General features: G+C 62.4%; 1 protein-coding gene across 2 annotated transcripts in view; it reads right to left on the bottom strand.

Moving 5' to 3' along the window:
* RPTOR (regulatory associated protein of MTOR complex 1) overlaps positions 1 to 12,471 on the bottom strand; it is a 75,827-nt gene that overhangs the window by 42,978 nt on the left and 20,378 nt on the right. For both annotated transcript variants that reach the window (XM_070393358.1, XM_070393359.1), the window contains exons 2-3: positions 8,373 to 8,475; positions 5,109 to 5,191 (exon numbers count right to left, since the gene is read on the bottom strand). In XM_070393358.1, the coding sequence (XP_070249459.1) occupies positions 5,109 to 5,191; positions 8,373 to 8,475 (186 nt within the window). The remainder of the gene's footprint in view (positions 1 to 5,108; positions 5,192 to 8,372; positions 8,476 to 12,471) is intronic.

Below are 12,471 nucleotides of genomic sequence, written 5' to 3'. Positions count from 1 at the left end.
AAGTTTGGAGAAAGCTAACTTTTAGGTCAGTGATGGCGAACCTATGACACGCGTGGTGACACACGAACTTATGTTTTTGGTTGACTTTTCTTTGTTAAATGGCATTTAAATATATAAAATATATATCAAAAATATACATCTTTGTTTTACTATGGTTGCAAAGATCAAAAAATTTCTATATGTGACACGGCACCAGAGCTAAGTTAGGGTTTTTCAAAATGCTGACACGCCGAGCTCAAAAGGTTCGCCGTCACTGTTTTAGGTGATACCAAGGGGCAATATTTCTAGTGTTTCACACGGAAAGAAAAGAAACACAGCTCTTCCTGGAGGGAACCACGGGGAATACACAGCCCCCGAGTGGTGGCCACCCTATGACAGACGCAGCGCCCACGGCCCCGGAAGGAAAGACGACGCGGCCCAGGGCGCACCGACCAGCCGCCTCAGCACCTGCTGGGAGGTCCCTGCAGTGAACGCTCAGGTCACCTTCACGGCTTCGGGAGAGGAGCCGGGTCAGGATGTGCAGCAGCGTCAGCAGCTCCTGCCACGGCTCTCCCTGGGAGCTGGAGCCGGATGGGGAGCAGCCGGCAAACCACTTAACTCGGGTGACGAGGACCCCGAAAGGCAGCCCCATCCGAGAAATGTCCCTTCAGATACGCTAACGACAGAGGCGGGGAGGCGGGGAGGCGAGGAAAACCACAAAAGCTGGCGGGCGGCCTCCCAAGTGCAGGAGGAACAGCTCTGCTCCTGCGGCGGCAGCGTCCGGGAGCGCGTCCCTGCAGGGAAGGTGCAGGTCCCGGGGAGGCGGGTGGGCACCTCCCGTGAGCAACCCCGGGACAAACGCTCCACCTTCTAGTCAGGCTCCCCACAGGCGGGTCCTCAGAGACGCGGCTCCTCCCTCCCATGTCTCCTTAGCCGGCTCTCCCCTAACCTCTCCCCTAACCGCAGGGTCAAGGGCTCGGAGCACAGCTAAGTGCTTCTTCACAGACCAGCTGGGAGGGAGGGGGAGGGGAGATGGGACGGAGGGGCAGGGGAGGGGGAAGGTGGGGGCAGGTGTTTCTGACTGGAATTAATCCGTGAGCAAGACCCCACGAGGGAACAGGAACCGAGAAAGATGAGGAACAGCCTCCAGGCCCGGTCTGGAAGGGGTGGGGAGATGGCAGATCTACGTCTGTCCACCCACCTGCCGGCCGCCCTCTACGCCCACCCTTCCACTTACGGATCCTGCGACCTGCCCACCAACCTGACCAGCAGGAATAGATGATTTTCCCAAAGAAGCCGGACAAATGGCCAGTAAGCACTTGAAAAGACGTCCGACATATTTCATCATTAAGGAAACGCAATTTAAAACCATAGAAACACCCACAGGATGGCTATGACAATACTTGTTTAGAACTCAGAAAATAACAAGTGCTGGCGAGGCTAGGAAGACACGGGACAGACGCAGGAATGGAAAGCGCGCAGTCCTCACGAAGGAGCACAGAGCTACGCCTGACCCAGCAATTCCGCTCCCGGGCACAGGCCCGAGGGGAGGGAACCGTCCACGAGAAACCCACGCACACTGTGCACCGCCAGCAGGTGATCGGGTGGGTGAGCACTGCGCATGGGGATACTACTCGGCTGTAAAACAGAAAGGACCGAGTTACTGAAACACGTCACAGCAGGCCTGCCATGGACGAACTAGGAAAATGCTGTGCTAAGTGGGGGAGTCAGACACATGAGGCCATGTGTTGTAAGATTCCATTTATAATTTTGTGACATGAATTTTATCTCAATTTCTTAAAAATCTCCACCATGTGTCACCCTAACGTTTAGGAGGGTGCTGGCCGAGGTGGAAGACGAGATCCAGGGAAGCAGAAGCGCCGTCCCTCCAACCCGTCACCTCCCCACTCGGCTGGGTGTCATCTGACACCTCTTCCAGGCACAGATGGCGAGCAGACAGCAGGCGCCCTGGCACCTCCACTTCCACGCCCGTTCTCCGTGCACCCGACCGGCTTCTGACAGCGCAGCACCGTTTCCACCCGCAGGCCCCCCGAGCTCTGCACCCGCTCCAGGGCAGCTGGGGGAACCGCCCGCCCGCGGAGTCTGGGCCACCAGGCGACGGCGCTACCGCTTCAGGCCTCACACTGAGGGCTGGTCCTCCTTTGCGATCTGTCGCACACAGAACGAACTCTCCCGTGAGGGACTGAGAGGCGCTATCCTTGAGAGGTTTGTGAGGGACAGAGCCAGGCCTGTTCCTCTAAAAATACGCCCTGCAAGTAGGTCAGTGCACAGGAGAGCTGGGAGCAGCCAGCGGGGGAGCAGAGTGACTGGGCAGGACCCAGCGCCTGCTGTGCTGGCAGCGGCCTTGGCCAGCGCCCCTGGGAGAGGGAGGGAGGGGTCTGCCCCGGGCTGCGGGCCTCCTGCTGCGAACACTTCCTCGCTTTCTTCTCTGCTCAAACCCCATGTACAGGCTTCGCGGTCGCCTCCACTCCATCTCCACGGAGCAAAGCCAGACGCAACAAGTCCATGTCCCTCTGTGGCCGCCAGGCCCCCTGGTGCGCTCCCTGTGGGGGGGGGGGGGGGCACCTGCACAGACGCCAGGGGCTGCCCAGAACCCTGGGGCACAAGGGGAGGAGCAGCGTGCGGAGAGCAGACTCGACCAGCCCCTCGAGCACATGGGTGTGGACAGTCTGAGACCAGCCCCGGCAGAGCCCCCCACGGCGCTGGGCTGACACCCCTGCCTGTCATTCACAGTCGGTCTCCACTGAGGGAGGCAGGGGACCCAGCGCTGTTCGGGGGGGGCGGGGGGCTGGCGTGGACACGGGCAGGACCTGGTGCAGAACCCGTGCTCCACATCCAGGAGGGCCCAGGGCCTGCGCCTCTGGAGACGGTGCGGCGGGAGGCGGGCGGCTGAGCGGAGCCTGGGCTGCCAGGGAGGCTTTCAGGGGAGCGGTGACGAGACGGGAAGATGAAGTGGGAAATGATTGAGGCCGGAGCAGGAAGGTGAATAAAATGCTGTCGTGGGACGTGCGCGCTCCCACAGACAGCAGGCGGGCGCCACTCAGACCCCACGCGCGTAACCAGCACGCACAGCAGCCACCTGTGAGCCCATGTGCAGTTTGTCACAAAAACACTACCGAGGAGGGTGGAGGCCCCCCCCGCAAAGCGCAGGAAAGGCCGGTGGGAGGCACAGACGGAGCAGGATCCCCCCGTCCCCCGTGGGCACTTCCCCGTCCCCCGTCAGCCGCAGGCGGACACAACGGGCTCGGGCAGGCACCTGCCGCGGGGACGGGGTCACTGGTTCCCTCACCTACGAGCAAGTTACAAACGCCCAGAACCGGATTTCCGCTCGAGGGTGTGTGGCCCCGCCCCCCGCTAGTGGGGAGCACCCTCTGGGGAGAGCAGTGGAGCCCACCAACTGTGTCTCCCAGGGCTCCTACCCTACCCTGCCCTGTCCTGTCCTGCCCTGCCCTATCCAGCCCTGTCCTGGCCTGCTCTGCCCTACCCGGCCCTGTCCTGCCCTGCCCCCTGCCCTGCCCTATCCAGCCCTGCCCTGCCCTGCCTGGTCCTGCCCCCTGTCCAGCCCTGCCCCCTGCTCTGCCCCCTGCCCTGCCCTATCCAGCCCTGTCCTGCCCTGCTCCCTGGCCTGCCCTGCCCTATCCAACCCTATCCAGCCCTGCCTGGTCCTGCCCCCTGTCCAGCCCTGCCCCCTGCTCTGCCCGGCCCTGCCCTGCCCTACCCGGCCCTGTCCAGCCCTGCCTGGTCCTGCCCCCTGCTCTGCCTGGTCCTGCCCTGCCTTGCCCCCTGCCCTGCCCTGCCCTGCCCGAGATTCCCCCACATGCTCGGCTTCATGATCTCTCCTCCCACAGGGAAGTGCTGGGCGCAAACGCGTGAGCTGAGGGCGGCCTCCTCCCTGCGAGTTTCAGCGGAAACGCGGCTGCACCCTCTCCCACCTCCCACGGAGACTGATGTGCACAGAGCCTGACATTCAGCCTGAGGAACTAGTTCCCCAGCGCACGCAGGTCAATTATGCAGAAAAGGCTCCGGCCGCCACGCAAGGAGACCTGGGCATGACAGCCTGGTGCCCGTGGTTTCTCCAACGCCTCCCGTCCCAAATCACCTTCACCAGAGGTTTGTGTCGCCTACAGCGAGGAAGGAAGGAGGGAAGAGCTAAAGGAGAAGAGGGAGGAGGGAAGAGCAGGTTGTGGCGATGCTGGCGGGTCCCCGACTTCCCCTCTCGGAGGGACTGAGATGGCAGACGCCCGCCCGCCCGCACCCAGGGTGGCGCCGCCGAGACGGTCCAGGAAGCACCTTCTCTCCAGCGCCCGGCTTGTGCATCTCGGTGCAGCGAGCAGCCTTCCAGGGAGCGAGAGCCCCGGAGGCCGACTTGAGTAGAAACGTGACCACCAGGGGCCCTCGAGGACGCGATGCATCACCACAGTCACCAGCGCTGGGAGCAGCAGGGACCACGGGCCTCTTGGGCAGGAACCAACTCGCTCCCCCAACTCGCTCCCGGGTCCTCTCCTCCCTCCCATGTAAGTGCTGCACAAAGAGTCCTGGTTCCAGATCGCGGGTAAATGTTCACAAAGGGAGCCTCTGGCCTAGGCTGTCCGCTCCCAGGAGGCTGACCTGGGGGGGTGGGGGGGACCGCCCTCCTCATCGCACCCCTAGGTGGTGCCAGAGCCGGCCCGTCCCCCAGGGCGGACGGAAAGGCACCTCTGGAGACACCCAACATTTCTCATTTCCCATTAAAATCCTCAAACCAGCTGACGAGAACGGGGAAGGGAAACGGGGGGGGGGGGGGGGGGGGGGGTTACAGAGGAAGCAGAGGCGCCACCTTCTGAGGCCGCGCCTGGGCCTCCAAGACTGGAGACCGAGACCTGGCTCTCGTGGCGGAGCTGCTGAGTGACTGACATTACTTTCCTGTGCGAAAGGCACACCATGAGCTCACGCGACCTGGGACACGCTTCGGCGACATAAGCGACACACCGGCCAGTTCGGGGCGCGCCGGAGGGGGTGCAGCGATGGGCAACTGCGTGGTGACGACGCCCACAGCTCTCGCCTGGGTTCAAAGGCTGCTTGAGACCAGGAGTTGCCATTCCCCCGAGGAAGGACACGCAGAGCCTTACCCTGGGCTGCCAGTTCTCGTACTGCTTCTGCAGGTTGGCACCGATGGTTTCCAGGGCTTTCTGGGGACCCATGGACAGAGGATCTGAGGAAGCAAGGAGAGAGGCTTTACAGGGGCAGGTCCTCCCGCAAACCTCACCCGCGTCCCCGCACACAGCTCACTTCCAAGACACCCCGACCCGAGACCACACGGCAGGGCCCAGGGTTCATCTGTGCTGAGCAGGTGGCGGAGCGGCTGGGGCGCCCACAAGGGCTCCCGCCACAGCTCCCGCCTTTCAGAGGAAACTGGCTCATCAGGCCTGTTTCACCCTCCCTGCCTCGCGGTGCCGGTGGCCTGCACTCTGCCCAGCTCCCTCTGGTGCTCAGTCCGGCCTCGGGGCAAAGGCTCTGTGTGTGCCTGTCCACCGACACCGTGCGGGGAGGGCCTGCAGCCAGACCACAGCCCCTCCCTCCCACACAGGAGCAGGGGTGGGGGGCACACCCAGAGGGGCAAGGTCTGGACCTCGACCTCTGCCCTCCTGGGAACACCCGCGTACGCAGGGAGGCTCGGGGTTTGCCCACGTGTCTCAGGGGCGGTTCTAGAGTAAGACGCTGCAAGCCAGCAATTCCGCCCCCGGACTGGGCCCCGGGAGCTCTTTGCACACTTTTAAATTCTGTTGTGTCTATTAGCCTTTGTGTGTTCAAAATTCAGATGAGAAATTTAAAAAAAAACTTATATATTCATTTATTTAAAATAAGAAACCATTACATTTGAACATAAACATTTATTATGAAAAAATGAGACTTGCACTGCCTTCCGTTCTGCCATTTCTGTAACACCTGCTCCGCCAGGTGCCGGGCCCTCGGCCTGCCTGAGCGCTCCCGCTGTGCTCCAGCCCGTGGGGAGGCACCCAGCCCATGTGTTTTTCTTTCTCTCTCTCTTCCCCTCCCTCCCTCCACTCTCTAAAAAGATCAATGGGAAAAATATCCTCGTGTGAAGATTAACAGCAACAACAACAAAGCCTCTGGGGCTTCTGCAAAATCAGCAAAACCGAATAAAACGTGAGCTGCAGAGAGGGAGGGGAGGGGGACGAGAAGGTGGGAGACAGGACTGGGCCCCGGCTGCGGGCCATGCGTCTTGACCTGGGCCTGACCTCCAGGCTGGCCCGCTGCCGCCTGTGGGCGTCTTCTCCACAGTCTACAGGCCACACGGCCCACGGCTCTGTGCACGGCGCAGCGGCCCTCCCGTAAGCGTGTGCTAATTGCCTTAGTAACGAGCACACGGCTAGACCGCACGTTTCTCCTCAGGACTTTGAAGGGCTCTGCCACCAATTAGCTGAGTCACCTTGAGGAGGATTTTAATTGAGAAAACACGCAACGGCAAAGGGCCACTTTGAAACCAGAAATGGCTTTTAATGGCCCCGTCTTATGTCACCACATCATCCGCATGCGTTTTAATTAGCAGTGGCTACAGTGAGAGGGCCCTGCATCTTCCTGAGCCCGAGGGCGGAGCCGGGAGCTCCGGCTGCACTGCCCAGGCCAGTAGCTCTGGCTCCAGCAGCGCTAACCAACGAGCAACCCCATCTGCGGGCGGTGCAGACACCAGGAGCAGGTGACTGCTCCGCAGGGCGGAGGGCGTGGCTGGGACGCCCTGTGTTAAAGCACAGCCTTGTCCTGTCCACAAACGTCACTGCACAGGGAGGTGGGAGGTGCCCAGGCGCGGCACAGCCCTCCGCCAGGGAGATGGGACACAGCTGTGCGAGGGCCCCGAGAACAAAGGTTCCAGCTGCAGGCACAGAGGTGTGCCAGGGCCCGGGGCCCCTTCCTCTTGGCTCGGGGTGACCAGGGGCCACACAGCTCGGTGCTGCCACAGTGCTGGGCCTGGCGCTGCCTCCTGCACTTCTGAGCTCCTCGCCACTTGAGGGCCCTTGTTCCTGGTGAGTCTCATCTCCTGCCACAGCCCAGCACCTGCGAGGGGACGGCTCCCGGGTCCCTGTGGCCACCGCTGAGCTCACCACCTGGGTTTCCACGTAAACACGACGTGTCCACCGTGGGAAGCCTGTGCCGATGCTCCGTAGGCCCAGCTGCGCCACGGCCACCACCACTTCCATCCAGCCCTCGACCCCCACCTCTTGCTCAGCCCCCAGCAGCTAAGGGCCCGTGGATGGAATTCTCAGCCTAGGCCTCCCTGGGCCGCGGCGGCCGCAGCGGGAGACGCGGGCGCCCCGGAGGCCGCGCACTCACGGAGCAGCGGTGCATCGTCTGCTTGTGTTTCCTGGCGTGTGGCTCTGTTGTCCTGAAAACCTGAAGTGCCACTTCACAAGCACGGACTCCCGGAGCCTCTGGAGCCGCCGCTCCCACGTGTGGGCCACGCGCACACGGTCCACAGACACGAACAGAAGGAAGAGCCCGGCTCCTCGCCAGCTGCCCACCTGCCCTGAGCAGAGCACGGCGTCTCTGGCGTGAGGTGTGTGTGCGGCCAGGCAGGACTGTGAGGCGGAGGGATGCAGGAGGCAGCGGTCTAGGATGCTTCTCTCTCATCGATGTCTCCTGTCCCTGCCTTTCCCAGACCCGCACGCCTGGGGCAATGGCTGTCCCAGCAACGCGGCAGGAAAACAACGCGAGTGGCCGGCAGGGAAGGACAGCCTCAAAGGACGACAGAAGCAAGGCCGCAGCGGCCGGCAGGGATGACAACGATGGCCATATCGGACCGTCATCCACGGCGTGAGCACACTGTGAGCTCACGGGGAGGCAGCTGGGCGTGAGGAAGAGGCGGGGCTTGCGCCCAAACCACTCACTGATGACAGAGGGAGCGGGACTTCACTGCGGAGCCCCGGGCACCTGCCCGGCCCGGTGACGAGGCGGCTGTAAGCAGCAATGGGTCCGCCAGCTGCACCCCGACAGGACGCGCCGAGGACGGCACCCCTGCCCTCGAAACCTCGGCTCCCATCCCCCTAACTGTGAGGCCCGAGGCTCCGGCTCCCTGGGGAGTGAGGCTCCGGCACGCAGGTGTCAGTCATCCCACGGTGAGACGGTAACTAGACCGTGACTGCCAGATGCGGGCACATTTAAAGGAGAAAAGGACGTAACCCAATAGCCATGATTTTATTAATTTTCCCTGAAACACTCTCCACCACAAACCACAGATGAGTGCGACCAACAGCTTACAGGTCCAGGCTCCGGAAAGACGCCCGGTCCCCGGCTTACAGAAACGGGCGCCAGCCCCGGGACCAGGGCGGGAGGGACCCCGCCGGCCCGGAGCCCCGCCTCTGGCCTCCAGGACTCACCGATCCAGCACTCCAAGCGCGCGCAGGGCGTGGTCTTCACCACATCCGGGGGGTCCACCCCAACGTTCAGGCACAGCACCAGGGCGACGCTGACCGTCTTCATCTGCAAACGCAACGGGAAGAACAAACATTTAGTCTGAGGCCAGTCTGCACACGTCCCAGAAGCCGTGACGCCCAGCTCCGCGCCCGCCTCAGCCTTGCCGCCCTCGCCCCCTCGCCCCCTCCCCCCCTCGCCCCCTCGCCCTCGCCCCCTCCCCCCTCGCTCTCGCCCCCTCCCTCGCCCGGCACGCAGGGGCTCTCCCTGGAGGGGCTCGGGGAGTAGAGGGGGCAGGTGGCAGGCGAGGCTTCCCCAGGACACGTTTCCAGAAAGAAGTGCTTGATCAAAAGCGTCACCATTTCAGGCGCTTGTAACGTTCTGCCAAATTCCTCTGCAAAACCCCTGCACAGACTCACACCGGTCAGCTAAGGCCACGCTGTGCTGACTGAGGGAGAGGCCGCTGCCTCGGCGGCTCCTCTGTGGGTTTCCTGTGCGTGCACACCGGCCCCAGCGGCCGCTGCTGGCTGACTCACACCTCCCTCCACGCGAAAGGCTCGCCCGCGGGGCTGGTTGTAAGCACTGCCCTCGTCTGGTGTTTGCCATCTGATGTCTCCGACACACCACAGCCGGGGTCCGTCCCTGAGGAGGCGTCACCGAGACACCTCCCCACACCTGTTCCCCCCCAGCGTCCCTGGACCAGGGAGCCAGGCCACCTGCCTGGACGCGCAGCAGAGATCTGGTCCTCCTCCTTCGTTCACTCCCTCAGATGCACGTTAGGTACATCAGTCACTCAAAGAAAAACCCCCGAGGGAGGGGGGCAGCACTCAAGCAGGGGCCTTGCAGCTCTGAGCCCCACTCCTGCCCGGCCGGCCCGAGCCGCTCCCGCTCCTGGGCCTGCCCGCAGCCACTGCTCATGGCCTCCACGCAGCCCTCGCTCCAGACAAATTACAATCCCTCCACCTCCACCTCCACAGCCGCAGCTAATGAACTTTTTAAAATTCTAGTAAGAGAAATAATTTCTGATTTGATTGTTAAAGTTCTTGTTTCCGAAGCTCTAAGTCCCTCAGACAGGAATACTAGTGGAAGCGCTGGAATCACTTTTCTGCCCTCGAGCCGGCTCCGCCCCGCCCAACACACCGAGCACAGGGGTTTCTCCGTGGCTGCCTCACGGGGAGCAGCGGGGAGCAAGGCTCGGACGGCGGGCGGGACACGCCACACTCCGCAGATGAAGACGTGAAAGGGTTCGCTTACACACACACCTCGCCCGACCCCCTGTGCTACACCTTTTAAGAAAACAAGAAACAAATGTCAAAAATACAACGACCCTGAATTAGGAAGACGTGTCTGCCCCACACTTAGCTGCCCACGTAACGCCACCGTCGGCAACAGCCGTGACCAGGAAGTGCCTGGAGCCGCCAGCGTGTCCCGCGGCCGCTCCCCTGCGAATGTTAGCGGCGTCAGCCTGACTCCAGGCGTGGGGAGCTTCACATCCTTAGCTGTACCCTGAAGTGTCTTTTCCGTATTTTATTTTCATTTCTATGGTAACCTCATTCCAAAAATTCTAGATTAATGTTTTTTAATAATACAGTTAAGCATTAAGAAAATGTAAGGGCTATCCATTTAATCGCCAAAAATGGCCTAATAATACATAAAATAACCATTTGGACTCGAACACATTTCCTCTCCAGTGCAAAGTGATTGGAGGTGACAGTTATGTTCCCAGAAGTTAATTTTAAATTTGCAAAAAGCATCATTTTGAGACGGTACAACACGAAGTGATGGCTGAAGTGTGCGGCCTGGACACGCCAGTTGGACGCCATGTCTCCCCACGATTCCCTCTCCCGGCGTGGCTCTCAGCGGGAGACCCTCTCAGAGGGTTCCTAAGGGACCGAGATCCCGCGGGAACCAGCGGTGTCCCTGTGCCGCCCGCAGGCCCAGCTGTGACCCTGGGCGCTGGGTGAGGGCAAGATGACTGCCTTTTCCTGTAACGCCTTCCGGGGTGAAATCACACACACACACATCCGACTGGCCCCTCAGTCCCCTTGCCTAGAAAGGGAAAAGAATACATACTTGTCGCAAAGGGGTAGAGAAAACAGAAGAATCCGTATCTGTCCCACACATACACACACGGACGCGTCAACTCTAGGTAACCGGGCAAGATAAAGCCCAAACATGGCGAACTTTACTCCGTGGAGCCCAGGAGGCCCGGGAGGCGCCCAGGTGGCGGTGCGGGGCGGAGCGCGGGGCGGAGCACGGAGTGAGCAGCAGGTCTGCAGGCCACAGCCCGCGGGGAGCTCTGCTGGTAAAAGGTGAGCCAAGTGGCAGTGAACGGGGCCCCCAAGCAGCCCTTAGATGAGGCCCGTTCTCGGGGTGTCGGGGCCTGGACGCAGCCCGCAGAGCCTGTGCGGAGAGGAGGGTGCGAGGGTGTATGGCTGGTGCTCCAGATGCAGAGCACACACGAGGGACCCGGCTGACCACCCGGGGCGCGCAGGGCCCGCCCCCGAGGAGCGGAAACGCGGCTGCCTCCTCTTCCCTGCACCGGCCTCTTGTGTGTTTTCAAATCTCTACCATCAACACGTGTGACTCGTGCGAGCACGGGGAAAGTAATAAAGTGTACCACACCGTCAAGGATGTTTTATGTGTGTGCGTGTACGTATACGTCATTTTATTACCTTCTGGAGAGAGACAAGGCCTCGCTCGCTTCGCTGAAGCTCAGGCCGGTATCCAAGGCAACAGCAAGCGATGGCAAGGAAAGGGAGGCAGGTGAGCGCACACAGGCGTGCGAGGCAGATGGCGTCCGGGCGGACAGCGCTGCCCCCAACCCAGTCACCTCGCTCCCGCGAGCGCATGTCCTCGCAAGTGCGCAGAGGACCGCTGACCGTCACATTCAGGAGGGGCCGCCTCGACCCCTCCCGGCCCTGGCCCGGAGGACACCAGACCCGCCCGCAGGGCCTCTCACGGGGCGTCCACGGCAGGACTCAAGGCTATTCAGCGTTCTTTCATTGGCTCGGCCACGGGCGGCTGCGTCCCGGCTCCTCATGGAAATTAGGGTCCCAGCATCACCACGGGCTGAGCCGCCCGCCCAGGGCGATCTCTCCGTCCTCATTAGCCGCAGTGTCAGCCAGTGCAGGCTTCGCAAGCACCGGCCCGGCAGGTGGAGCACAGAGTGCCCGGCCAGGGAGCGCCATGCTGGCTGGGCCGCGTGGTGACGGGCATGCACGGCGTGGCGGTCCGAGGTCGCGGTCCGAGGTCGCGGTCCAAGGTCGCTGAGGGTGGCTTTTCCTCCTCTCCCTCAGCCGCTGGGTGGGGCCGAGGTCCCCGCGCCGGGTGGAGGGTGAGGTGGGGTCTACAGCAGGCCCTCCTGGGGCGGAGGACAGTGGAGGGAGCCAGGGAGCCAGGGAGCTGAGCATGAAACAGCAGCCTGCACCAGGCGTGGCCACGGGGAAGGGGCAGGAGCAGCAGAAAAAGGAAGAGCCCTCTGCGCACTGACAGCTGCGTTCAGTGGGCAGCGACGAAAGGCACAGGCCCGTCCCAGGTCCTGCCCACACGCTCACCGGGACCTGCCGTCACCCTGCCGTCTGTGGTCCCACAACACTGTGCCCCTCCCGGGCTCTTGGTGGCTTCCTACCCGTGGCCCTGCCGCCCCAAGTGCGAAACACGCTGTGTCTCCACTCTCCTGCGGGTAAGGGGCCAGCACGGGCTTGTGCTCCTCCAGGCAGATGCACCCCCAGGAGCCGGGTCCTGAACCCAGCTGGGCCACGCAGCAGGGCTTCCAGGCTCCCCCCACAGCCGCCCCCCCCCCCCCCCGTCTCTGTGACGTCAGGGTCTGCCTCCAGGTCCCTTTCCTGCTTCTCCTGGCCGGTGTGGGTTCTGACGCCGGAACTGAGAATTCCAAAGGCTCTTCATGGGAGGGAACACTCGGCACCACAATCGTCCTGAGGTGGAACTGCACGGGCATCAGCAACACTCGGCCACCCGCCTCCCACCAGGGACTGAGGACCCGCGGCTGCAGGCGCTGTGAGCCCACAGGCGGGCTTGCACCTCCAGGCTCACAGGAGGGAG

Source organism: Myotis yumanensis, unplaced genomic scaffold (genome assembly GCF_028538775.1).
Source record: "Myotis yumanensis isolate MYYU_CA2020_CCGP unplaced genomic scaffold, mMyoYum1.0.hap1 SCAF_16, whole genome shotgun sequence".
Classification (NCBI taxonomy): domain Eukaryota; kingdom Metazoa; phylum Chordata; class Mammalia; order Chiroptera; family Vespertilionidae; genus Myotis; species Myotis yumanensis.
The sequence above is the reverse complement of the archived record's forward strand: the minus strand, read 5'-3'. Positions and strand labels throughout refer to the sequence as shown.